General features: G+C 59.1%; 5 protein-coding genes across 7 annotated transcripts in view; 2 read left to right on the top strand and 3 right to left on the bottom strand.

Annotated features, from left to right (window-relative positions):
• KDM2A (lysine demethylase 2A) overlaps window positions 1-4212 on the bottom strand; it is a 50124-nt gene extending 45912 nt beyond the window's left edge. Inside the window, exons 1-3 of the mRNA XM_075095050.1 lie at window positions 4109-4212; window positions 3654-3681; window positions 2071-2175 (exon numbers count right to left, since the gene is read on the bottom strand). Of these exons, the coding sequence (XP_074951151.1) occupies window positions 2071-2175; window positions 3654-3681; window positions 4109-4128 (153 nt within the window). The 5' untranslated portion in view covers window positions 4129-4212. The remainder of the gene's footprint in view (window positions 1-2070; window positions 2176-3653; window positions 3682-4108) is intronic.
• Window positions 4213-4619: 407 nt separating this feature from the next.
• On the bottom strand, window positions 4620-7998 carry RHOD (ras homolog family member D). Its single transcript, XM_075095052.1, has 5 exons — window positions 7341-7998; window positions 6625-6712; window positions 6209-6318; window positions 5947-6081; window positions 4620-5839 (listed from the first exon to the last, which is right to left on the bottom strand). Exons 1-5 carry the CDS (start codon window positions 7467-7469, stop codon window positions 5672-5674), a joined length of 630 nt encoding a protein of 209 aa, XP_074951153.1. The 5' UTR covers window positions 7470-7998; the 3' UTR covers window positions 4620-5671.
• Window positions 7999-9977: 1979 nt separating this feature from the next.
• On the top strand, window positions 9978-11769 carry GPR152 (G protein-coupled receptor 152). The gene has a single exon (XM_075095051.1). The coding sequence runs from the start codon at window positions 10075-10077 to the stop codon at window positions 10990-10992; it is 918 nt and encodes a 305-aa protein (XP_074951152.1). The 5' UTR covers window positions 9978-10074; the 3' UTR covers window positions 10993-11769.
• A 1391-nt stretch (window positions 11770-13160) lies between these two features.
• LOC142058015 (mas-related G-protein coupled receptor member H-like) lies at window positions 13161-22660 on the bottom strand. 3 transcript variants are annotated; one of them, XM_075095047.1, is made up of 3 exons: window positions 21431-22660; window positions 15143-18092; window positions 13161-14805 (listed from the first exon to the last, which is right to left on the bottom strand). In XM_075095047.1, exon 3 carries the CDS (start codon window positions 14765-14767, stop codon window positions 13823-13825), a length of 945 nt encoding a protein of 314 aa, XP_074951148.1. In that variant the 5' UTR covers window positions 14768-14805; window positions 15143-18092; window positions 21431-22660; the 3' UTR covers window positions 13161-13822. The 3 variants fall into 3 exon arrangements, with proteins under 3 accessions (XP_074951148.1, XP_074951147.1, XP_074951146.1); XM_075095046.1 differs by having other exon boundaries at window positions 13161-18092; window positions 21431-21621; window positions 22146-22660; XM_075095045.1 differs by having other exon boundaries at window positions 13161-17950.
• LOC142058016 (proto-oncogene Mas-like) lies at window positions 18102-19727 on the top strand. Its single transcript, XM_075095048.1, has one exon. The coding sequence runs from the start codon at window positions 18778-18780 to the stop codon at window positions 19690-19692; it is 915 nt and encodes a 304-aa protein (XP_074951149.1). The 5' UTR covers window positions 18102-18777; the 3' UTR covers window positions 19693-19727.
• Window positions 22661-24922: the final 2262 nt, after the last annotated feature.

Here is a 24922-nt window from a genome sequence, read left to right as displayed (position 1 = left end):
AAAAAAATCTCTCAAAGGTCCTTCAAGAAGGGAGCATCACTGACACAGCAAGAGTGTGTAACAAGCTGGAAGTTCCCAGGAAAAGCCAAGCAGGAGGCATGAACCAAGCATTACCTACCACACAGGGGTCACGCCTCCTCCTCCTCTCGGCTACAGGCCAGCAGAGACAACATGCACGGGGCCACAGCAGCCTAGGTGAGCCTCATCCCCTGCTTGCTGCCCATGTGCCCTCCCAAGCCCCTTAAGCACGCAGCTCATCAGTGTGCAGCCATTTATCCAGCTTAGCACATTCTGTTGGGAGTACAGGCCACCTACACTAGGACAGCAACCCTTCCTCATGATTTTTATTTGTGAGATTATAAGCATTTTTAAACTGGTAAATTCCTGGCCACCAGTCCCCTTAATCTGCCCTCTCTTTGTCCAACCATTTTGGGTTACTTCAGCCAGTCAAAGCGTAGCTACGACCATAGTTTAACCAAAACCTGAAGTTGGCATTGCCTCCAAGAGACACTATCCTGCCAGCCTGACTGCTGGCCACAGAAATGGTCACTTCCCAGTCAAACCAGCACCCCGAGCTGTGTGCCGCACAGTTGTGGGAACAAGTACGTCAGGACAAGGGAGGAGGTGAGATTGCTGCTTTTGGCAGCATTGCCAAATTAAAGCATCCACCAAAGCACTTGGGGAAAACAAGCCAGCTTGAAGGGCCCACAGATGTGTTACAGTTTGGGTGTTTGTTTTTTGTTTTTTTTTACCCCAAGCACCTTCTCAAAAGAGAAGATTAAAAACCACTTCAAGTCAGAGTCACTTCAGGTTCCCAAAGCAGGCTAAGGCGCCTGACTATAAAAGTCTAGATGCACGTCACCAAATCATCTAGTACAAGAATCCTCTCTGCAAAGAGTAAACACACAATAGCCACCAAGCCGCACCAGAAAAGGAGCACACCTTCAGTAAACCAGGTGTTTGGACAAACCATGGCCTATGCAGTATCCTCCGCTCCACAGGGACCAGTGCTGGAGTAACCGTTTCCACCCTCACAAGAGGGTTTCCTTGCCTAGGCCGCCTACAAGGCACATGTTGGCTGCAACCCCCCAGCACCCCTTCTACGGCCAGGCACCCAGCAGCAAGAACTGCTCGCTCTTGAGGGCAAAGCTTAATGCCGAGTACCATGCTGCCTCACACCAAATGATTTCAGAGTATTAAAGGATAAGGATTTACCTTTCCAGACAGCACCTTGAAGGCGAGGGTACCTTCACTGCTGTGACTCAGACAGGAACTCCATCACAGCTTCAGCTATCACAGCGCTGATGCTCGCCCTTCCCAGGGGTTTTACAACTGCCACAACACAACGTGAAGCAGACCTGCAGGAGACACAGCAGCTTCCCTCCTTCCCTGGGAGTATCATCTCCGACTCTCAGAGCAGCTGCTCCCAAACCGCTCACAGTTATGGCCCAACTCTCAGTGCAGCGGCTTCGCGCAGCCCACTGAACAGCAGCACAAACATCAGACAAACCAGAGCTCCTGATGGGGCCTAACTAGGACCCGACTTTTGGAACAGCTCCCTCCGAAAGAAAACACCAGGAGAAGACATGTGCACAGGCACAAGTAAATTTGAGCTTGAAGCTGAAGCTGGTTTTCTCAGATTTTGCAGCACGCTCAAATCAAGTCCAGGCCGACGCAATGGTAATACACTGTGTTTTCACAGTATTTTCTCGGCTTTTATAATCACATAGAGAAAACCTGCTGTGCCACAAGCTACATCAACACTCATTTCGTATTTCCATCCAGCAGCTCCGCAAAGTATTTTACCCAGACGCAGCCCCCAACCCTCCCCTCTCCCAGACAAGAGTTCAGTATCCAAGCACCCATCATTAGGGCAAACTCTGTGACACAAATGGGACCCATGAAGCCATCTAACCCACCGCCAGCTGAGATAATACCTCTGGGCAGGCTGCAGTGATCCACCACAACACTTTTATAGGATGCCTAAACCTGTTGCCAGGAAAAGCCTTTTCTTTCTTCGGTTGCAATGGAACCAAGAACAGAACATGATCGTTAAGGGCCAATACTGACCAGTCTTTGGCTGTAACGGATCCTTTCTTCCTCAGGCTCCATTTCCGACTCTTCTGAGGAGAGTGAGAAGGACACTCCAGGACTGCTGTCTTCCTCCTCTTCCTCCTTTGAAGTCAGAAGGAAATAGTGAAGCAGGGCACACAGACATGAGACGCCTACATCCCTCACTTCTTTGCTCATTTTGAGGCCGATTCCATACCCCTGTGCAGGACTAAGCAAACACAGCGGACGAGCCCACCTCAACTTTTAATGCTCCCATTCTAACTTTAGGCATGACCTAGGGCAAATGACTTTACCAGCTGTTCTGTAACATGACATGAGCTGCAGGTCTCAGATCAGGAGAAGGCCTCTGCTCCGTACTACCACCAGCACAAGCGGCAGCTCAGCTGGCCTACGCTGGGATACAGAACAGGAGACCTGCTGTCAAAGGCTCGACGACAGTCAGGAGCAGGCTAGTTTCCCCAGAGCACAAGATTACACATTAGAGAACCAACTCCTCCAAACACCACGATTGCCGTCCTCTGGATACCCTGTACCACGGCGCTTGGGAGAAGCTACACAGGTACAGGATATCTCCCACGAACAGGGACGGCATACGGGATCTCCCCTATGGACAGCGCTTCAGCACAGCTGCAGGTAGGGGACTAACTCCTGTCTTCAGAAGACCTACATGCTCAGATCTCAAAATCCGCCACCTCGTGACACCACATAATAACATGGGAAAACCTCCCAAGGCGTCAGATGGCACCTGAACTTTTTTTTTTTTAAAGGAACCGAACGAAACCAAAGCCTAGGTATATTGCAGCTCTTAAGCCCCATGACTGTGCCTATGCCAGACCTTCGGGGGAAGGAATCCGCCACCCCGTGTAGTGTTACAGAACCGCTACCATAGCGTGGAGAGAACTTGTTTCATCCTGCTCTTCCCTGACCCTCTGAGCACAGTTTGACAGCGGAGCATTTCAAGTCCCGCCAGCACCTCCCCGCTCCCCGTTAACCGCTCGGGACCGGGCTTCCCACCTCGGCTAAGTCAGCCCCGGGTAGTTTCACTACACTCTCTAAACTCTGTTGATAAAACAACCGGACAACACACCAGCCAAGCCAGCCCGCTCGCAACACCCGCTGCCACAGCGCCGTGCAAACCCCCAGCCCGGCGCGGCTCGCCCAGCCCCCGGCCCCATCCCGGCCCCGCCGTGGAGGCCCGTCCCGGGCCGGGCCCGCCGCCTCCCTCACCCCCCCGCCCCCCGTCCCGGGTCCCCGGGGAGGGAGGCAGCTCCGGCACGGCCGGGCGGTCCGGCAGAACAAAGCGGCGGTGGGTGAAGCCCCGGGACAGCGCCGAGGACGGCAGTCCCAGGGGAGCTGTCAGCCGGTACCCTCCCGCCCCGCCGACCCCTGCCCACCAACTTCCCGGCCCGGCCTCCCGGGGGCCGTGAGGAACCGGGAGACCCGCCCGCCCCCGCCCGGCCCGGGGCACCGGCCCCGCCGCCGCTCTGAGGACTCGGGGAAACTTAGGGGTCGGCCGGGGGCTGCGGGCCGGAGCCGGGACACCCCCTCCCTCGCCCCGCCGCCCCCAGCGAGTGGCTCACCAGGTCCCTCCTGCGCCTTTGTCCTCTTCTAGCGCCGAGACGGGGAGAAACAGAAGAGACGGAGGAGGAACCCCCGGGTCAGGCAACGATCGCGCCCCGGGCCCGGACCGGGCCCGCCGCTCCGCGTCCCCCCCGGCCCCGCCGCCGCTCCCCCCCCCCTCCCCGCGCCGCCCCCGCCGCCCCCAGCGGGTGCTGACAGTCCCGCCGGCGGCCCCGGGCCGCTGCCCGCTCCCGCGGGCCCCGCTCCCCCGGCCCGGCGCCGCGTCCGCCCGGCGCCGCGTCCCCCCTCCGCCGCCGCCGCCGCCGCACCCCCACCCCCCACCCCCCCCCGCCGCCGGGTGCCGGGCCGCCGCCGGCCTCGCCGCCCGCCACCCCCCCCCGCCGGGCAGTGCTGCGCCGTGCCCCGCCGCCGCCGACCCGCCGCCCCCCGGCCGGGACGCGGTTCCCCTCCTCACACAGGAGCCGCCGCCGCCATTTTGAACCCGTCAGAGTCTCACATACACACTGACTCGGCCGCCGCACTGCGCCTGCGCCGCCCGCAACCTCCCCTGACCCCCCCCGCCGCCTCCCCCGCCGCCCGCCGTGCGCGTGCGCCTCGCTCCCCCCGCCCCCCCCCCCCCCCCCTCCGCCCGGCCTGCCTCGGCGCCGGGGCACCGCGCGGGAGCGCGCACGCACCTCAGCGGCCCCGCCCCGCTGGCGCGGGAGCGAGCGTGCACGCGCGGCCTGGGGGTGGGCCCCGCCCCCGGGCTAGCCCCGCCCTCCCTCCCCGCTTGGCCCCGCCCACCCACGCATGCTCGCGGGGAGGGGGAGCCCCCTTCACGGGCCGCGGCGGGTGGGGCGGCGCGCGCCGCCCGCACACGCGTGACGGCGGCAGCGTCCGCGCGGGATTCGGCCCCGCGCTCGCGCCCGGGCGGGCGTGCGGCCGGGCGGGCGCGCGCGGACCCCTGCAGGCGTGGGGCACGTGCAGGGGAGCGCGCCTCCGTGCGTGCGCACGGGTGGGCGCGCGGCTGTACACGCGTGGGCACGCCCGCGCCGACACCTGCGTACGTAAACATGCACGGGCGTGTGCGTGAGTGCGGACGCGTGGGCAGGGGTGCGTGTGCACGGCCCGTACGCGCGCACAGGCACACCTGCGTGCGTGCAGCACGCGCACATAAACATGTACATAAGTGTGGCGCACGTACATGTGTACATACGTGCAGCACATGCAGATACGCGCGTGCATGCGTGCAGCATGTGCATACACATATACATGCAGCACACGTGACGGCACAGCCACATACATGAAACGCACACACACACGTGTACATACATGCCGCACAAGCACAGGCACACCTATGTACATGTAGCACAGGCACGTATACGTGTATACACATGCAGCACGCACACATACACACCTATATACATGCAGCACGCGCACACAAACCTATATGCGTGCAGCACACGGGCACACCTATATACCTGTAGCATGCACATACGTGCGTTATACCATGCAGCACACGCACACACACCCCTACACGCGTGCATACGTGTGCTGCAGCTGGAAGGTGGGAGGGGGCCGGTGCCCAGAGGCCGCCCGGTGCCCTCGCCCGCAGGGACCGCGCTGCACTGACAAGGGTTGAACTTTAATGGCAGCACCACACCGAAATCACCCCGCGTCCCCCCTCCGTCGCTGGCCTGCCAGCGGGAAGGGGAACCCCCTCTGCTGCCCCCCAAAATCAGTTCTCCACCGCCGGAGCCCCCCAGCCCGTGGGGCTCGGTGCGGGCAGGCCGGCGGAGGACGCTCGGACCCTGGGTTCCTTGGCGGCACCGGTTTCTTCGTGCCGGGCGTGGGGTGCCGTCCCGCTGGCACCCCACGGTAGCACCAGCCCCACAGGGCCGGCTTGCGGGGGGCGGGGGGGGCGACCGGAGCGTGGCGGCGGAGGTCTGGTGGTGGCGGTGGGGAGCCGAGGCGCCGTCCCGAGCCGGCGTTGTGGGGCCAGTGGCAGGTCCCAGGAGCTACGGCGGGGGTGGGGGGCTCAGCAGAGCACGCAGCCCCTCCTGGGTCCCCTCCTGCGCCGGCTTTGGCGAGCGGCGCTGAGGGCGGCACCGCAGGCCTCCACGAAGATGTCCCCGATGTTCTCCTGGTACCTGGCCGAGCACTCCAAGTAGGACACGGCGTGGATCTGCCGGGCCATGGCCTCCCCCTGCGGGGACCCGTGGGGTCAGATCCCCCCCCGCCATGGGCCCCGGCACCCCAACCGCCCCATACTGGGGGGCATCCCTGGCCCATCGGTGGCGGGGTGGCACTTGCCTGCTGGTGGGAGATGGGTTCCATGTGTCCCTCCCGCAGCTTGTGCAGCACCGCCATGTCCTGCCGCAGGTCGGTTTTGCAGCCCACCAGCAGCACCGGGACGCCCTTGCAGAAGTGGTTCACCTCCGGGTACCACTGCCCGGGAGGGGGGGACACGACACACACGTGTCACCTGGGGGATGGGGACACGGGACGGGCAGCAGCTTCCATCCCCCAGGGAGGACGCGTGGGGCAGGGGCAGCCCCCCTGGGCGCTGCATTACCTTTATTAGGATGTTGTCGTAGCTGTTGGGGTTGGTGACGTCGAAGCAGATGAGGACAACGTTGGCATCTGAGTAGGACAGCGGGCGAAGCCTGTCATAGTCTTCCTGTCCTGCCGGGTGGAGAAGCAGACCGTTATGCACCAGTTCCCTACTGGGCTGGGTCCCCCCCCAGCCTGGGGGGACGTCTGCCCCTCCAGCCTGGGGGCAATGTGGGGCTCTGGGGACAGAAAGGCAGCACTGCTGAGAGTGACATCCTTAGGCACCAGCTACGGGTTCACCCCCCCCTCCCCCATCTCCCACGGTCAGTGTGTGGGGACACCCCTCCAAGGCATGACACATGCGTGTGGGACACCCCGAAACCCACGGGTTGGGGGAGGATGACACAAGATTGCCTGCCCCGTCCCCTCCTGCCCCACCTGCTGTGTCCCAGAGGTGGATCTTCACGGGCTTGTCGCCAACCTGGAGGGAGGCCGTGTACTTCTCAAACACGGTGGGGACGTAGACCTGGCAGGGGAAAAGGGCGGGGGGGGGAGGGCGTGAGACACGTCCCTCTGGCCCTTGGGACCCCCGCTGGGATGGGTGCAAAGGAGGTACCCAGGGACGGGAGAGGGAAATGGGGGGGCAGGAGGTGGTTGTGCCTCCTGCAGGGTGGTTGGGGTGGGGACGGTCCTTGTCCCTCCCAGCCCCAAGCGGCACTGAGCCTCAGGCAGGTGGGAAGCCCTGGTGGGACCTGGGGGGCCCGGGAGAGAGATGCTGGGGTGTCTCTGCGCTGCCCCCCCTCCCCACAGTCCCCGGGTCCCGTATGTGCTCTTGCTGCGGGACAGACCCCGCTCCCCATCCCGTGACCCCCCGGTGAGGCAGAGGTGCCTGTTCGCCCTCCAAGGGGGGCCACGCCGTACCCCTGTCAGCCCCAGGCTGGGCCACCCCCAGCCCCAGCCCCCCCAGCCCCACGTCCTGCTGCAAACAGCCCCGCTGCCGCCACCGTGCCCGTCCCGTCCCGCATCCGACGCCCATCACTTGCGCCGCCGCTCCCCGGGAGCCTCCCCCGGCCGCAGCAGGTCTGTGTGGGGACCCCACCCACGCCACCGGGTCCCACCGGGGCTGAGGTCCCAGGGGACAGGGAGGTTGGTACCTTGGGGAAGTCCCCCCTGGCAAAGGCCACCAGCAGAGACGTCTTCCCGCAGGCCCCGTCCCCCACGACGACAGCCTTGACCTCGGCCTCGGGGGTGCCGGGGCTCCGCACCCCCTGCTCCTGCTGCATGGGGGCGGCCGGTGGGGCCACGGAGCCTGCCCGGCCTCGGCGAGGATGAGGATGGGGACAGGGTGGCAGGAGGCACCCGCCCGACCCAGGGTGCGGCCACCACCCGCCCGCCGGGCCCGCCCGTGGCACCGTGCAGGGCTGGGGTCATGCCGGTGGTGGCGGCCGGGGCTGACACACCGCTGGCAGGTGGGCAGGGTCCCTCCTGCCCACGCACGTATGGGTGTCCCTACACGCACACAGCGCCTTGCACACGCGTGGGGGTCGCTCCCTGCGCGTGCCCGGGACCCTGTTGCACGCGTGGCACGCGCCGCTCGCCTCTGCCTCCCCGCCTGCGTGTGCAACGCTCCCCTCACACCTGCCCGCATGCATGCACAGCTGCCTGTTGCACACACACACACGCAGACGCCTCCATCCCAGACGTGCAGCTCCTTTGCACACACGCACCTGCTCGCACGCCCGGCTCCTTGCACACATCCATGCAGCTTCTCTCGCACACATGCACACACGCACGGTTGCACAGCTCCCTCTTGCACGCACCCAGCTCCCTCCTGCACACACCTGCACGCTCCCGTGCTTGTGTGTGCAAACACACGTGTGTGCCCCCCGACTGCTGAGTGCCTGCTGTGAGTGGGGGCCCTCCCCAACACCCCAGCCCCCCCTGGAACCCGGGTTTTATTGCCACGGGAGACAAAGTCCAGGGCGGAGGGAGGTATAGGGGTGACTCACAGCTCTGGCCCCCCCGCCAGTGCCACCCCTTCCGTCACACCAGGTGATGTGCCGTGCCCAGCCCTGCTGTGCCGTGCCGAGCCATGCCCTGCCGGGAAGTCCTAGCCCTGGCACCTGGCCCAGCCGGACCCGGCTGGCATGGGCAGCCTCCGGCCCACGATCTTTTCCTGGTGATGGGCTGCAATGCCTGGTGTTGCTCGGGGACACGCCAACTCAGTGCTGTTCCTGGGGGGCCCAGATGGTGCCGTGCGTGGACCCCGCAATGACCACCCCGTATTGCCCACAGCGATCCTTGCCAACCTTCCCTGGGATGGGGACCCCCATGACTCCGCTCTCGGAGGTGGGAGCTGAGAGGATGCTCAGACATAGGGATCTGGGACATGGGGTGCCTCTAGGTGGTGGCTGGGGCTCAGGGAGCCCTGTGACGGGGTACCCCCTCCCACCAGCTTCCCCAGCCCTGCTGTGGGTGCACCAGCTGCCCAGGTGAGCCAGGCAGGGGTTTTAGCAGTCCTAGGTAGCAATTAGCCAGTTTAACGAGCCAAAGAAGCAGCTTTCTGCCCTTGCTGGAGGAGCAGAGGGCACCCGGCGCTGGGGGTGTGCTTTGCCTGCCATCCGGCTGTGTCCCCCCACCAGCACATGGGAGCCCAGTGGCTGGATGGGATGAGGAAGGCAGCCAGTACTGCTCTGGGGAGGAAGGAGAGACCATGTCCCCCACATCCCAGCTTGGAGGTCCCCAAGACCCTCTCTCCTCCGGTCGGTGCCCTCCTCTGCCAGCCTGGGGCTCTGGTGGGGGTGAAGGGGCACTTTGGGCGCACGGGGTGGGTCAGGGGGGGATGATGTGTGCCGTTCCCTGCTGTTTTCCCCAGCCCTATGGCTTTGCTCATCCCCTGCTCTCCTGCCACCAGCCCCTCCAGCTCCCTCAGTGGGTACCAACCTGACTGGGAGGGCACTGCAGCCCCCAGACCAGCCGGGGCAAGTCTGAAACGAAGGCTCGAACACAAACACCAAATTCCCACCCAGGCCTGATGCACGACAAAGATGGAGGAGAGACAGCGACGATTCACATGCCAGGAGGCTGGAGCAGTAATGAACAATCTCAGAAGGATGCCAGCAACTGGGCAGGGTGGGGGTGGGAGAATGAAGCAAAATAAAACAATTAGGAAGGTGGTAATTACCAGTCTAATGAGATATCAGGTTGAATCCTAAAAGCACCAAGATTCTTTCATAGCAAGATGTAGCTGCTGCAGTATTCATCCTCTGGGGTATTCTCGTGGACAAAACATTTCCTTTCCCGCAAGACCTACGGAAATTTGACAGGAAAAGAGGCTGAGTGGTGCAGCCTGTGTCTTTGAAACTGCCCAGTGCTCTTATCACCTGACCCGTGATCTTGCAGAAACGCCCCAAAAAGCAGCTTTATTTGGAGGATGAACGGGCTGCTTGGGTCTTCTGAGGACACAGAGACTCCAGTTGTCCATATTTGAGAAAATCGTGGCAAGGAGAGCCGGAGGGAGGGAGTGTGCCCAACTTGGACGTGTGGGCACGTCAGCCCCAGGCCACTGCCTGGAAAGGTAGGAGATCGGGACCGGACCCCCGTCCAGGGAGCTGCTCGCGTCTCCCCTGAGCTCCCTGCAGCCCCTCTCACCGCTCCCACGGACATCCTTCCTCGGTGTGCCTGGAGCCCCTCCAACCTCTCCTCTGCACGCACCCCCCAAGCCCATCACTGGGGAGGCAGCTGCACCCCCAGCCCTCCAATCGCCCCCCTGTCCCCATCCCTGCTGTGCCGCATCACCAGGACCCCTCTCCCTGACACATCCTTTGGGGTCCCACTAACTCCCCGTCTGCTCGAACTGCATCTGGGGACCACAACCCACCTCCAGCCATGGAGCTGAACCACGTGTCCCCACCTCCTACAACACCCACGCCAACCCCCTACGGAGACGACCCATGCAGGATAGATGTCACCGACGTGGCCGTAGACAGTGTCACGCTGATCATCTGCCTCTGTGGGCTGCTGGGGAACGGCGCCGTCCTCTGGCTCCTCGGCTTCCGCATCCGCAGGAATCCCATCACCGTCTACATCCTTAACCTGGCCGTCGCTGACTTCACCTTCCTCCTCTTCTTAGCTGCCTTGGCCCTCCTCTACATCGTGGAGAATGTCTTCTGCTCCACTGATGTCCTGAAGTACCAGAGGTTGCTTCTCCTCTCCTCACTCTTCTCCTACAACATGGGCCTATACCTCCTGACGGCCATCAGCATCGAGAGGTGTGTGTCCGTCCTCTGTCCGCTCTGGTACCGCTGCCGCCGCCCCCAGCACTTGTCGGTCATGGTGTGTGCCCTGCTCTGGGCCCTCTCCATCACTGTCATTGCTACAGTGACTACTCTGTGCCTGTTGCATGAGCACGAGCACTGCCAGAAGGCTCTCATCTCCATGTACGTCCTCAACTTCCTTATCTTTGCACCACCCATGGTCATTTCCAACGTGATCCTTTTCATTAAGGTCCTGTGTGGCTCCCAGCAACGTCAACCATTGAGGCTCTACATCGTTATCTTCCTCACCGTCCTCTTCTTTCTCATGTTTGGGGTTCCCCTCAGCATCTGGCATTTCCTGAAGCAGGTCAACTACAACACCATCATGCCATCCCAGATATTTTTCCTGCTCGCCTGCATCAACAGCAGCATCAACCCCTTCATCTACTTTTTGGTTGGGAGCTGCCGGAGGCACTGCTCCTTGGTGCCCCTCCAGGTCGCCTTCAGGAGGGTCTTTGAAGAGACGGGGGTCACCACGATCTCCAGCTAAGAGGCCACTTTGGTCACACTGGCCGTGCTGCCCACCCTGGCTTCATGCTCAGCTGCCCACCCTTGCCCCTAGCTGGGCCTGCAGGATGACCTGTGGCTGTGTTCTGGGATGAATCCCATCCCCACCCCTGTCTCATCCTCATCCCATCCCCATCCCTGTCCCATCCCCACCCCGTCTCATCCTCATCCCATCCCCATCCCTGTCCCATCCCCACCCCGTCTCATCCTCATCCCATCCCCATCCCTGTCCCATCCCCACCCCGTCTCATCCTCATCCCATCCCCATCCCTGCCCCATCCCCACCCCTGTCTCATCCCATCCCCATCCCATCCCTGTTCCATCCCTATCCCCATCCCCGTCTCATCCCCATCCCATCCCATCCCAGTCCAGCGCAGCCCAGCCCAGCCCCGCCCGCACCCCGTCCCGCTCTCTCCCGCAGGGCGCCCGCCCGGGCGGCCTCTCCCCGGCTCCGAGCTCGGAGCGCTGGGCTTTGCTGCCCTCCAGCGAGGGAAGAGGAGATGGGAGACCTCCAGAAACCCCCTCCCCGGGGCCCGCCCGCCCCTCCTGCCCCTCCTGCCCCTCCTGCCCCTCCTGCCCCAGGGGAAGGGGCTCTGCGGGGCTCGGTGCGGGGGCTCCGGCAAACGGTCCCAGCCGGCCCCGCTCCCCCCGCCCCGGTTCGGGCATCGCCTGCGGGAAACCCCGGCAAAGCCTCTGCTCCTGCCGCGGGGCTGCGCTGCCCTCCCGGCCCCGGCCCCCTCCTCCCGCCCCAATAAACGATGCTGGCTCCATCCGCCACCTCTCGTTCCTCTCCGGCCGCTCGCGGAGGGGGGTGGGGGTTGCGGGGGGCCGGGGCACCGAGAAACACCCCCCAGAAAACCTTATAGGGGGAGCAGCCCATAGGGAGGCATCGGAGCCTCAGGCATGGGGCTGGCCGGGGGTGGGAAGCGGTGGGGCTGCAAGGGTGGGTGGGATGTGGTGGGGTTGATGTGGGAGGTGTGGGATGTGGTGGGATTGGTGTGGGAGCTGGTGGGGTTGGCATGGGAGGTGTGGGAAGCATGGTGGGGTTGGTGGGAAGGAGGCAGGACATGGTGGGGCAGCCGGGGGTGGGGTGGGAAGCGGTGGGGCTGCACAGGGATGTGGGAGGTAGTAGAGTTGGTGTGGGAAGCGTGGGAGGTGTGGGATGTGGTGGGGTTGGTGTGGGAGGTATGGGTTGTGGTAGGTTTTGCATGGGAGGTGTGGGATATTTGGTGGGGTTGGTGGGAAGGAGTGCAGGACATGGTGGGCCTGCCCAGGGCGGGGCAGAAAGCGGGCGAGCTGCGCAGGGAGGTGAGATGTGGTGGGGTTGGCATGGGAGGTGTGGGATGCAGTGGGTTTGGAATGGGAGGAGTGGTGGGGTTGGTGGGAAAGAGTGCAGGACATGGTGGGACTGAATGGAGGGTGTGGGACGTGGTGGGGGTCTGCACATGCCAGCCCCAGACATGCCAGCGGGGTGGTGCAGGAGAAGGCTGCACCGGGAAGCCTGGCGTGTCCCCGGGCAGCCCGAGGATGCACAGTGTTCCTTCCTTCTGCCTCTGCAACGGCGCTGGGAAAAACTGAGTCCCGGCACGATGGCGTTTGGTCTGGAGCAGTCTGTGACACCACTGCTGGCTCCAGCACGATCGCTGTGCACACCCGCAGCTCTCCCCACTGCTGTGACGGGAGGCTTCGCGACTGGCTGAGACTTTGGCAAAGCCGCAGGGAGGCGAGTGATGCCCCACGGAGCCCGTGGTGACCCACAGACGTGGCACCCTGCCCCTGGAAGGGGGTGGCTGGGCTGGGGACCACGGACTCCCCCTCCCCTTGCTGCTGCACCGTCCTGGCCAGCTGAAGAAGGGGGAATGCTCCAGCCTGCCGAAGCCAGGGGAGAGGAAGCATTCCAGAAGGAAAAGAAGACTCCTTTACACTTGGACCTGGCTTACAAAATAAAAAAAACCCCAACTCTTTGGGGGATGTTGGCTGTGACACTAATGAAACAGGCCGGGGGCACTGCCGTACCCCTGGTCCCATCCTGCCTCACTGGCTGTGCCGGCGCAGTCCCAGCTGCGGGCGGTTGGCATCACTTTTTCCTCCGGGGAGCACAAATGGCGTGTGCATCTCCCCTGCCTCCCCCCGCACCCCCCAGGCGGCAGCAGGACCCAGCCGAAGGCAGTAAGCGCAGGGACCAAGGCAGCTCAGGCTGCACCGTGCTGTTTATTGTCACCAGGCAGCGGGGAGGTACAGGAACCGGGGACCGGCGGGAGGCGAGGGCGGCGGGGCCTGGGCAGAGCCTGCCGAGGGGCAGCGGTCCCCCCGCCGGCATTGCAGGGGGCGGGAGGGGAGCAGAGCTCAGAGGAGCTGCGCAGGCTGGGGTGCGGGATGGGGAGAGGGGCTTAGGCCACCAAATGCTTTTACCTCCCTTCCGTACATAGAATCAGAGAATCATAGAATCGTTAAGGTTGGAAAAGGCCCTTAAGATCATCGAGTCCAACCGCTAACCCAGCACTGCCAAAAAGCCGACAGCGTGTGAGATGGGACCGGGGTCCTCTGGGGCACGACCCCCTCGGGGGAACAGTGCCCTCGGGGCTGGGCTGGGCAGGCGGGGCGGAGGAGAGCCGTGCTCCAACACGCTCCTCGCAGGGCAGCCCTCCCCACCCCAACCTTGGCCGTGCCCCTGCTCTCCTCTTCTGCAGGTGGCAGAGTTGCACCGCGAGAGGGTGACGTCGGGGGAAAGACTGCAAACATTTATTAATCCGGTTACCCAAGGAAACCCTCAGCCCCATGCCAGGGGCGTTAAGCAGAGCGGTGGGAAGGCTTCAAGAGGCCGGGGCCAGCGTTTCCATCACAGTATCATTGCTGCATGCTGCGTCGTATTCTGGCTCCTCAAAGACCCTCCTGAAGGCGACCCGGAGGGACGCCAAGGAGCAGTGTCTCTGGCAGCTCCCAACCAAAAAGTAGATGAAGGGCTTGATGCTGCTGTTGATGCAGGCGAGCAGGAAAATTATCTGGGATGGCATGATGGCGATGTAGCTGACCTGCTTCAGGAAATGCCAGATGCTGAGGGGAAGAGCAAAGAGGAGGAAGAACAGGACAATGAGGAAGATAACGATGTAGAGCCTCTTGTATTGGCGCCGCTGGGAGCCACACAGGACCTTAATGAAGAGGATTGTGCTGGAAATGACCATGGGTGGTGCAAAGATAAGGAAGTTGAGGACGTACATGGAGATGAGAGCCTTCTGGCAGTGCTCGTGCTCATGCAACAGGCACAGAGTAGTCACTGTAGCAATGACAGTGATGGAGAGGGCCCAGAGCAGGGCACACACCATGACCGACAAGTGCTGGGGGCGGCAGGTGCTGGAGCAGAGGACGGACACACACCTCTCGATGCTGATGGCCGTCAGGAGGTATAGGCCCATGTTGTAGGAGAAGAGTGAGGAGAGGAGAAGCAACCTCTGGTACTTCAGGACATCAGTGGAGCAGAAGACGTTCTCCACGATGTAGAGAAGTGCCGAGGTGGCTATGAAGAGGAGGAAGGTGAAGTCAGCGACGGCCAGGTTAAGGATGTAGACGGTGATGGGATTCCTGCGGATGCGGAAGCCGAGGAGCCAGAGGACGGCGCCGTTCCCCAGCAGCCCACAGAGGCAGATGATCAGCGTGACACTGTCTACGGCCACGTCGGTGATGTCTATCCTGCACGGGTCGTCTCCGTAGGGGGTTGGCGTGGGTGTTGTAGGAGGTGGGGACACGTGGTTCAGCTCCATGGCTGGACGCCGGGCAGGTGGTGGGACGTGGTTCCCGGCTGTGGTCAGAGCGGACAGGGAGTTAGCGGCTCGGAGAAGTGGGGCTGAGGCACGCAGCCCCTTGCCAGCTCCTTGTGCCGGGAAGGCATCCGTGGAGGGCAAGCGGGATGTGCTGGGGAGGGGAGTGGTGGGCATCATGTGGTGGGAGAGGGAGACGGAAGGGAGGGAGGGGGAAGGTCACCAGGAGATGCATAAGGCAAGCGCAGGGCAGTGGGGAGAGGACCTGGGGAGGGTGCTGCCGGTCATCGGGAGAGGGTGGGAGGGACGTAGCTGCTGGCAGTGGATGCTGGAGGAAAGGAAGGTGGGGTAGGGATGAAGGAAAACATTGCTCTTAACTGTTAGCTTTGGTGAAGCAGCAGGCAAGGGCTGTCTTTCCAGCTGGGCTTGGGCAGATCAGTATCAATATCTTGGCATCTCACGTTCCCTTCGGATCCGTATCCTGAAGCGGACCCTCCCAGGACAGTTGCAGGAAGAAGAAAGTCCCCTGGTCACCAGGAAGTCCCCTCTCGTCCCGCGGGCTGCTCTCCGTGCCCTGTCCCCGGTGTGCCCCTCGGCAGCGCGCGCCGCTCCCCCGGCCGCAGTGGGGTCGTGGGGGAGTCGGGAATGGTTTTGTAACTGCGTCTACGTCAGAGCTTTCTTCCCTGCTTTTATTTATGCTGTTGTTTTTTTTTTTTTTTTGCCATAAAGGAAGTGGCTTTTGCCAGAAGCTTTGCAAGCAGAATTTTATGGATGGATCCTCATGCTCTCCTAATTAGAAACACTCCTCCCTGGACAACAACCTGCTCACTGACTGCCTTCCCTCTCCTGGCACGTTTCTGCCATTCTTTGTTTCTCCCCTGCCTGTGGCAGGGCTCCCTGGACCTCAGCATCCCCGGGGGACATCGCCCCACCAGCAGCAGAATGCAGTGCTGGAGGTGCTGCTGGTGGTGGTGGTATTGGCGATGCTGATGGTGCTGGTGGTGTTGGTGATGCCGGCGGTGCTGGCAATACTGGCAGTGCTGGCAGAAGCTGGGTGCTTCTCAGAAGTGACTCCCATTCTGGGAGGAGTATGGCGATGGTTGCCAAAACCTCCCTGGGCCCAGGGGAGCACACCTTCCAACTGGAGCTAAGAATTAGCATTTCTTGTTAGTCTACTGCGGGCTCTGACAAGCTGGTTGAAAGACAACAACCAGCGCTTTTCAGCCAGGTTACAACAATACTAGAACTTATAGTCCAGATTAATAGTTGCTAATTATCCTTAGCAATGCAATGAAATCTATTGGAGAGGAGCTTTTGGGGTGCTGTGCTCCCCCTCCCAGGTGGCTCTTATAGTGAGCTGCAGCCCTCCCATATCTTCATGACCAGCACATCGTCCTCCTCAGCCTTGGGAGCACTTGTGGTTGTTTTTACATGACCTCATGCCTTTGGTAGCCCACACAGCCTGGGGCTGCCCCTCCTGAGCTCGGCCTGGATGTTGCTAAACCCTCCTGTTGCTCACGGGTCCTGCTCAGGGCTGAGGAGAGCATGTCCTTGGAAGCACTCACCCCCCACACCTGGTCAGGCCACACGGTCCCCGGGGCAGGTCCACGGCTTAAAGGTGCAGCCAAGATGTTTTGCACAATTAACATCCTTGCCGTGATGATTAAAATGACAACACTGGATCATAAAGCAAGTCTCGTGGTTGTCTCGGCTGTGGAAGAGCTTCTCTGGCGGGATCCACCGCCCCAAGGAGTGCCCTGCCTCTCCCATGCCACGGTGCCCTTGCAGTCGGGAGGCACTTTTGGCTTCCCCGCCGGCTGCCTGCCTGGTTCTTTGCTGCAGTAGCTTTTGGGTGCTCTAAAACATACTGCGAATACTTAAAATTGGCTCTCAAAGACACCAGATTTATCCTACTAACAATACCAGTTTCAGCACTTTTGGTAAGGACAGAGTTGTTTCCAAGGGTTTCATATCAAAGCCCCTTCCTTCAGCAGGGCTGTATTCCAAAAGCTGACCCTGTCACCTGCGTTTTGAGAGAGAAGCTGGACCCAGCTGCATGGACAGAGCCCATCGCTGAGCCCCGAGCCCTGGGGATGCTGGCGGGAGCTGCGGGATTCTCCCCGCGCCTTTTCCCTCCTGCATCCCCCAGCTAAATTCCTGAGCCACATCCTAGGTCCCAGAAGGCAGGCAAAACCACCACGGTCCCCGCAGCCGCCCCCGTTAGCCTTTGATGGGGCTGCTTTCCAGTTTGCGGAGTCAGAAGGGTATAAGCACCTTCACTGCAGCACTCCTGGGCTTTGGACTCGGGGTGGGATGGACGGGGACAGTCTGGGAGCAGGGACAGACGCGTGTGTGTCTGTAGCACTGTGCATCAGCAGCGCCCAGAGGATTTGTGAATGAAACCTCCCACTCTTTCTTCAGGTGTCTTAAGCATCCAGAAATGAACTGCTCCAGCTGTCTTACAAATTGTTGTGTGCACGTCTATCTGGTTTCTTAGAAGTTACGTATTTGTTCCCAAAGAGATTATTGTGTGCTGGCTTCAAGGTTCTTTTCTCAGGGTTTTATCTGTTTGTTTCTTTTGTTTTTAAGGCTAAATATAGCACTCTGAGTCATGGTGAGTTGCCCTGGAGTATTTCACAATACCGACCTCCAGGAGAGGGGAGGAAGCCCTCTGTTCTGGGCTGCTAATTACCTCGGCAGGCTGGCTGCAACCGAGCTGCCCTCAACCCCACTTTCAGCTCAGCAGTGCTTCCGTCCACCTCCCTCCAGCCACTCAGTTGGGAAATATAGATAAACATATCACAGCTGGCCGGAGAGACTGGGAATTCCCTGCTTACACATGTGGAGGGCAGCTGAGAACATCACTCTCTCTTCAAATCAGTACACAGAGTTCATGAAGTGACCATTTTTTTCTGATGCAGTTCAGTGAAGCAGATGGAGACACTGGTCTGGGGATGGTAGGAGTCTGTGTTCTGCCTTTTGCTTTTTGCTGAGTCTCTTCGCTTGTCGGCACTCTCAGCCCCACTACCTGCACCGTCGCTGCTGGCGGTGGGAGGGATGATCCGTCTGAAGGTGGGACAGCTCTGGCGAGAGGTCACGGGGCTCTGCACCATCCTCACAGCCACTTCTTTTGGAAAGGGGAATTCTCCTTGTCATAAACCTCCCTGTCACAAACCTCTGAGGAACCTGGACACACAGAAGACTATGGGACGTGATGAGATGCATCCCAGAGTCTGGAGGGAATTGGCTGATGCGGTCGCCCGGCCACTCTCCATGATAATGGAGAAGTCACAGCAGTCAGGTGAACAGTCAGGTGAAGTCCCTGGGACTGGAGGAAGGGAAACATTGTGCCCATCTTTAAAAAGGGTAGAAAGGAGGACCCGGGTCTTGTGGTTTATCCCCAGCCAGCAACTAAACGCCATGCAACCACTCGCTCACTCCCCCCACCCCTGTGGGATGGGGGAGAGAATTGGAAGGTCCGAAGTAAGAAAACTCGTGAGTTGAGGTAAGAACAGTTTAATAATTAAAATAAAAGAGTAATAACAACAATAATAATAATAATAATATAATGAAAAAGAAAATAATAACAGAGAGGGAGAGATGTACCCTCAGCAGGAGGGAAAAAATCCACACAAGAAGTGATGCAACCGCTCACCACCTGCCAACCAACACTGCCGGTCCCCCAGCCACAATAGCTGCCTCCCTCCCCCGGCCAGCTCCTCCCCGTTAACATACTGGGTGTAACATCACATGATATGGAATATCCCTTTGGCCAGTTTGGATCCGCTCTCCTGGCTATGCCCCCTGCCCTCCGGCTTCTTGTGCCCCCGGCAGAGCATGGGGAGCTGAAGAGCCCTTGACTAGTACACTAGAAGCCGTGCTAAGGCAGATGGAGGACAGGGAGGTGATTCGAAGCAGCCAGCACAGCTCCACCAAGGGCAAGTCCTGCCTGACCAACCTGGTGGCTTTCTGTGATGGAGTGATTGCACCATTGGACAAGGGAAGAGCTATGGATGTCATCTATGTGGTCTTCTGTAGGGCCTTTGACAAGGTCCCCTGCTGACACCCTTCGTTCTCATATCAGTAGGCAGCTTCTCTCCCATGAGCGCAGGCAGCAGTGTTTGCAGGGGCAGAGATGGCTCCTCGGCTTCCGCATCCGCAGGAATCCCATCACCGTCTACATCCTTAACCTGGCCATCGCTGACTTCACCTTCCTCCTCTTCATAGCCACCTCTGCACTTCTCTACATCGTGGAGAACGTCTTCTGCTCCACTGATGTCCTGAAGTACCAGAGGTTGCTTCTCCTCTCCTCACTCTTCTCCTACAACATGGGCCTATACCTCCTGACGGCCATCAGCATCGAGAGGTGTGTGTCCGTCCTCTGCTCCAGCACCTGCCGCCCCCAGCACTTGTCGGTCATGGTGTGTGCCCTGCTCTGGGCCCTCTCCATCACTGTCATTGCTACAGTGACTACTCTGTGCCTGTTGCATGAGCACGAGCACTGCCAGAAGGCTCTCATCTCCATGTACGTCCTCAACTTCCTTATCTTTGCACCACCCATGGTCATTTCCAGCACAATCCTCTTCATTAAGGTCCTGTGTGGCTCCCAGCGGCGCCAATACAAGAGGCTCTACATCGTTATCTTCCTCATTGTCCTGTTCTTCCTCCTCTTTGCTCTTCCCCTCAGCATCTGGCATTTCCTGAAGCAGGTCAGCTACATCGCCATCATGCCATCCCAGATAATTTTCCTGCTCGCCTGCATCAACAGCAGCATCAAGCCCTTCATCTACTTTTTGGTTGGGAGCTGCCAGAGACACTGCTCCTTGGCGTCCCTCCGGGTCGCCTTCAGGAGGGTCTTTGAGGAGCCAGAATACGACGCAGCATGCAGCAATGATACTGTGATGGAAACGCTGGCCCCGGCCTCTTGAAGCCTTCCCACCGCTCTGCTTAACGCCCCTGGCATGGGGCTGAGGGTTTCCTTGGGTAACCGGATTAATAAATGTTTGCAGTCTTTCCCCCGACGTCACCCTCTCGCGGTGCAACTCTGCCACCTGCAGAAGAGGAGAGCAGGGGCACGGCCAAGGTTGGGGTGGGGAGGGCTGCCCTGCGAGGAGCGTGTTGGAGCACGGCTCTCCTCCGCCCCGCCTGCCCAGCCCAGCCCCGAGGGCACTGTTCCCCCGAGGGGGTCGTGCCCCAGAGGACCCCGGTCCCATCTCACACGCTGTCGGCTTTTTGGCAGTGCTGGGTTAGCGGTTGGACTCGATGATCTTAAGGGCCTTTTCCAACCTTAACGATTCTATGATTCTCTGATTCTATGTACGGAAGGGAGGTAAAAGCATTTGGTGGCCTAAGCCCCTCTCCCCATCCCGCACCCCAGCCTGCGCAGCTCCTCTGAGCTCTGCTCCCCTCCCGCCCCCTGCAATGCCGGCGGGGGGACCGCTGCCCCTCGGCAGGCTCTGCCCAGGCCCCGCCGCCCTCGCCTCCCGCCGGTCCCCGGTTCCTGTACCTCCCCGCTGCCTGGTGACAATAAACAGCACGGTGCAGCCTGAGCTGCCTTGGTCCCTGCGCTTACTGCCTTCGGCTGGGTCCTGCTGCCGCCTGGGGGGTGCGGGGGGAGGCAGGGGAGATGCACACGCCATTTGTGCTCCCCGGAGGAAAAATGATGCCAACTGCCCGCAGCTGGGACTGCGCCGGCACAGCCAGTGAGGCAGGATGGGACCAGGGGTACGGCAGTGCCCCCGGCCTGTTTCATTAGTGTCACAGCCAACATCCCCCAAAGAGTTGGGGTTTTTTTTATTTTGTAAGCCAGGTCCAAGTGTAAAGGAGTCTTCTTTTCCTTCTGGAATGCTTCCTCTCCCCTGGCTTCGGCAGGCTGGAGCATTCCCCCTTCTTCAGCTGGCCAGGACGGTGCAGCAGCAAGGGGAGGGGGAGTCCGTGGTCCCCAGCCCAGCCACCCCCTTCCAGGGGCAGGGTGCCACGTCTGTGGGTCACCACGGGCTCCGTGGGGCATCACTCGCCTCCCTGCGGCTTTGCCAAGGTGTCCTGGTTTAAGCTGGCAGAGAGTTTTCTTCATAGTAGCCTGTACGGGGCTGTGTTTTAGATTTGTGCTGTAAACAGTTTTTTTAATGTGGAGGTGGTGTAGCTTTCGCCAAGCAGTGCTTACGCTGCAAAAGGATGGGTTCTTTCAGCTCCCCATGCTCTGCTGAGTGCATGAGGTGCGGGGTGGGACACGGCCGGGACAGTGACCCCAACTGACCCCAGGGATGTCCCACACCACGTGGGGTCATGCTCAGCACATAGAGCTGGGGGGAGGAGGAGGAAGGGGGGGACGTTGGGAGCGATGGCGTTTGCCTTCCCAAGTCACCGTTAGGCGTGATGGAGCCCTGCTCTCCTGGGGATGGCTGAGCCCCCGCCTGCCCGTGGGAAGCAGTGAATGTACTCCTTGGTTGGTTTTGCTTGTGGCTTTTGCTTTATTTATTAAACTGTCTTTATCTCAACCCATGAATTTTCTCATTTTCACTCTTCCGTTTCTCTCCCCCATCCGACCTGGGGGGAGCGAACGGGCGGCTTGTGGGGCTGAGCTGCTGACTGGGGCTCAACCACAACGGGGGGGGGGGGCTGGGGTTTTTTTTGGTATAGAGAAAAGTAAATAAGCATGTTACTCACGTAACCTTTTCCACAGAAACGGCGCTATCAGTGCCACTATCTGCTCTGTTGCTGCTGGTGGTGGGACGGGTGATTCATCTGAAGGCGGGACAGCTCCGGCGAGAGGTCACGGGTCTCTGTCCCGTCCTCACAGCCACTTCTTTCAGAAAGGGGAATTCTCCTTGTCATAAACTTCTTGTCACGAAGGCAGCCTGGCGCAGAAGAGCACGTACTGTAACTAGCCTTTTACAAAGTTTCGAAAAGACAGCAACATTACATCTGCATATCATAACCTGTGACTGCATTTAACATGCTCGTACACCTCAGGGAACAATCCTGTACATAAAACAACAAATCCTCCCATTTTGTGCCATTCAAGCCACTTCTTGATTGCCAGTGTTACATCCTCGGAGCTCGAGGGAACGGCTCCCTTCCCTCGGGACGTAGTGGCTTTGGGTTTGTCTTTTCTCCCTGTTCAAAAGCTTAAGGCCCTGTGCTGTTTCTTCACCATCAAGTCTGTACCATGTGTGCGAACTACAAAGTATTACTAGTAATAAAACTCAGGGGAGGAGTCATCCTCCTTATTGCTCTCATATCAGTAGGCAGCTTCTCTCCCATGAGCGCAGGCAGCAGTGTTTGCAGGGGCAGAGATGGCTCACTAACACTGATTGGTAAGATTTTGCAGCTGAAGTCGAGTTTTTCTCCACACGACTGTTGTTATCCTAAGAAAACACACCTTAATGAGGCAGCATCACCCCTCGGTCAGCCTTTGGCGAAATCGGTTCACGCTACATCTCTGCAAACGGGCTTCAGGAGTGCAGCACACCAGGGATTTCTCAGCCCCCGAGTGCGGGCACAGCTCACATCTCCCCAGCTGCTTCCACGACTCCCAGCACCGGGGGCTCCTCAGGGCAGAGGGTTCACATGGTCACCCCTGCAAGATTTATAGCCTGTGGAAAGCCAAAACAAAAGCAGAACCCTGTTTGGACAAGTTTCAGTGAGAAAAATGCCTGGGAAGTGAGAGCTGTTGGGATGCTGGCGTGTCATTCATGGCTATGGATGCTGCGATGGGTCTCACCCAGGGCTGGGCACAGCTCCGGTGCCTGCGGGCTCTGCCTTCTGCGAGGAGGAGGATGGACGACGGTAAAGCATACCCTGCAACTGCAAAAGCCGGTAGGTACCAGTCTGCAGGCCTGCACCGATTCATGCTGGCTAAAGATGGATTAAGAAAGTACAGGGTCATGCTCTTCTTCTGGCTCATGGAAATCTGACTGGACAGAAGGTTTGGGCGCAACAGGGAGGCGGAGCTGCAATCCAGCTGCACGGCATTTAACCCAGCCTGTTATCACCGTGGCAGGACATTTTTAGCTAATCCTAACATGGTTTTAGCATGAAAGACTACCTTTGGGTTGATTTTTGCAGTGGCTGAAGGAGAAGCCCCGCAGCAGCGCTGGTTCGGAGCTGGCAGGGTGTACTGCCCGTGGTCCTGCGGTGGGTGACTGTTCCCAGCCAGCCCAGCACATTTCTCCTGTGGGTGGGGGCTTCCCGAAGGATGCTGCGCCAGGACACCCAGCCCACTCCTCCGCGGCCAGAGCAGATGCTGGGAGTGTGCTCAGGGTGAATTTGGAGCAAGACGGCCCAAATGACTTGTGGTTGGAAGGACATTTGGGGCAAAGACAGGGAGAGCTGGAGATGGCAGCAATAATTATTGCAAGCTTTGGCAGCGTCCTTATTCACTGGGACGCTTGAAAGTTCATCACTGACATATTTGAATTTTTCTTAGGCTGTTTAAATAATCCTGGGTGAAAGGATTTTCCTTTGTTATCAGTCATATATTTTTGTTACTGCCCTGTCAGAATTGTTTATAATTTTGTTGTGATTTCTTATAATTGTATGGGTTGTCTTTGTTGGCTGGGTGGGTGGTAAGAAGACGTTTCTGTTGGGAAATGAGTGACTTTGCTCAAGCCCTCCCCAGCGGCGCGGCGTGAGCTGAAGGCAGAGGAATGCCAATTAATTAAGCTCAGTTCACACATATGTTCCTGTGGTTTGGCGTTTTGTCCAGCTGGCCCTCGATATGGCAGAGATGGTAAAAGTCTGCTTCCAACTCTGCTTTCTGCTTTTTTTATTTGTTTGTTTGGTTTTTTTTTTTTCTTTTTTTCCTGGAATCATAGTGATAGAAAACAAACCAGGGAGTCTTCCAGGGAAAAGCTGATCAAGTCTTTTCCATGGTGGTCCTGGGAAGGAAAGGGCCATGCGCAGAGGAGACGATGGAGGCGATAGCCCGTGCTGTCCGGTGAAACCCAGCCCATAAGAAACGCATCAGTTCCCTGTGACAGCAGCCAGGCAAAACCCAAGTGTTTATGAGAGGGGCTCATTCTTTCTTAATATTGCCCCTTTCTCCCCATTTTTTACCACAGAGAGAAGAAACGTGAACATTTAAAACGATGCCAAAACATGCCATTAGGGACAACGGCATGAGGGAACTTGTCACCCTTGTCCCCAGCACTGCTGTCACCAGTGGGAGTTATTAACTTCCACCCCGGTGAAGAATCAGGGATGTTGATGCCTAAGTGGCTGCCACAAGGTGAAATACATGGGCGCTCAGTCCAATAACCGTCATGGTCACTGCGCTGGTTGTCCTCGGGTGCGCCAGGACCGCCGGGGTCAGGGCCTGCCGTCAGGAGCCACGTCCCCCGGCCTCGTGCACGCCCCTGCCCAGCGCCCACCCAGCTCGGCAGGAGGGACCTTCCCCAGGCAGCAGCTGCCAACATTATTAACGACATTAATAATAATAACAACAATTATATTTATTATTTATTTATAGCTTTATCTATTTTATTTGTTATTTGCTATTTATTTGTTACTTATTGATTGTTATTTATTGTTTACCATTTGTTTACTATTTATTCACTAATTTACTATTTGCTGTTTATTATCTACCATCTACAGTATATTATTTACTATCTGCAGTTTATTTACTATCTACTATTAGTATTATTTATTAGTTACCATTTGTTAATTACTTATATCACATTAACATCATTTAATATTTAACAAATATTTAACATTTGCAAACGATTGGGAAACCTAGCCAAATAGATGCTGGGTGCGTTTCTCCAGTGCCCCCGGGGCCACCGACTGAAAAAGAGTCCCCAGGAGGAACCGACCCACAGCAGCCTCTGCCTTGCCTTGGCTGGGCTCTCACTGTCCTGCTAACGGGTCCTATTACTCCCTCCTTCAATCTGATTTTCTGTTGAACCCATCCTTTGAATGTAAAAAGTGTGATGGTGCGGCCCCATTCCTGGTGTCGGAGGGAGCCCGTGATCCCGCGGCGGAGCTGAAGGTGCTCCTGAAACCAGCTGGCGGCTGGAGCAGCTCGGGCCCTTCGGAGGTGCAGGCGGGGCAGATCATGGCATCGAAGCGCTCCTTTGGTCCAGCTTTGTTAGCATTTAAATAAACATTATTTTTTGAGGGGTTTGAAGGAGCCTGCGTTTCATGCATGCCAAATCAGGG

The sequence above is a fragment of the Phalacrocorax aristotelis genome, chromosome 5 (genome assembly GCF_949628215.1).
Source record: "Phalacrocorax aristotelis chromosome 5, bGulAri2.1, whole genome shotgun sequence".
NCBI lineage: Eukaryota > Metazoa > Chordata > Aves > Suliformes > Phalacrocoracidae > Phalacrocorax > Phalacrocorax aristotelis.
Note: the sequence above shows the minus strand (reverse complement) of the source record. Positions and strands in the feature narration are given on the sequence as shown.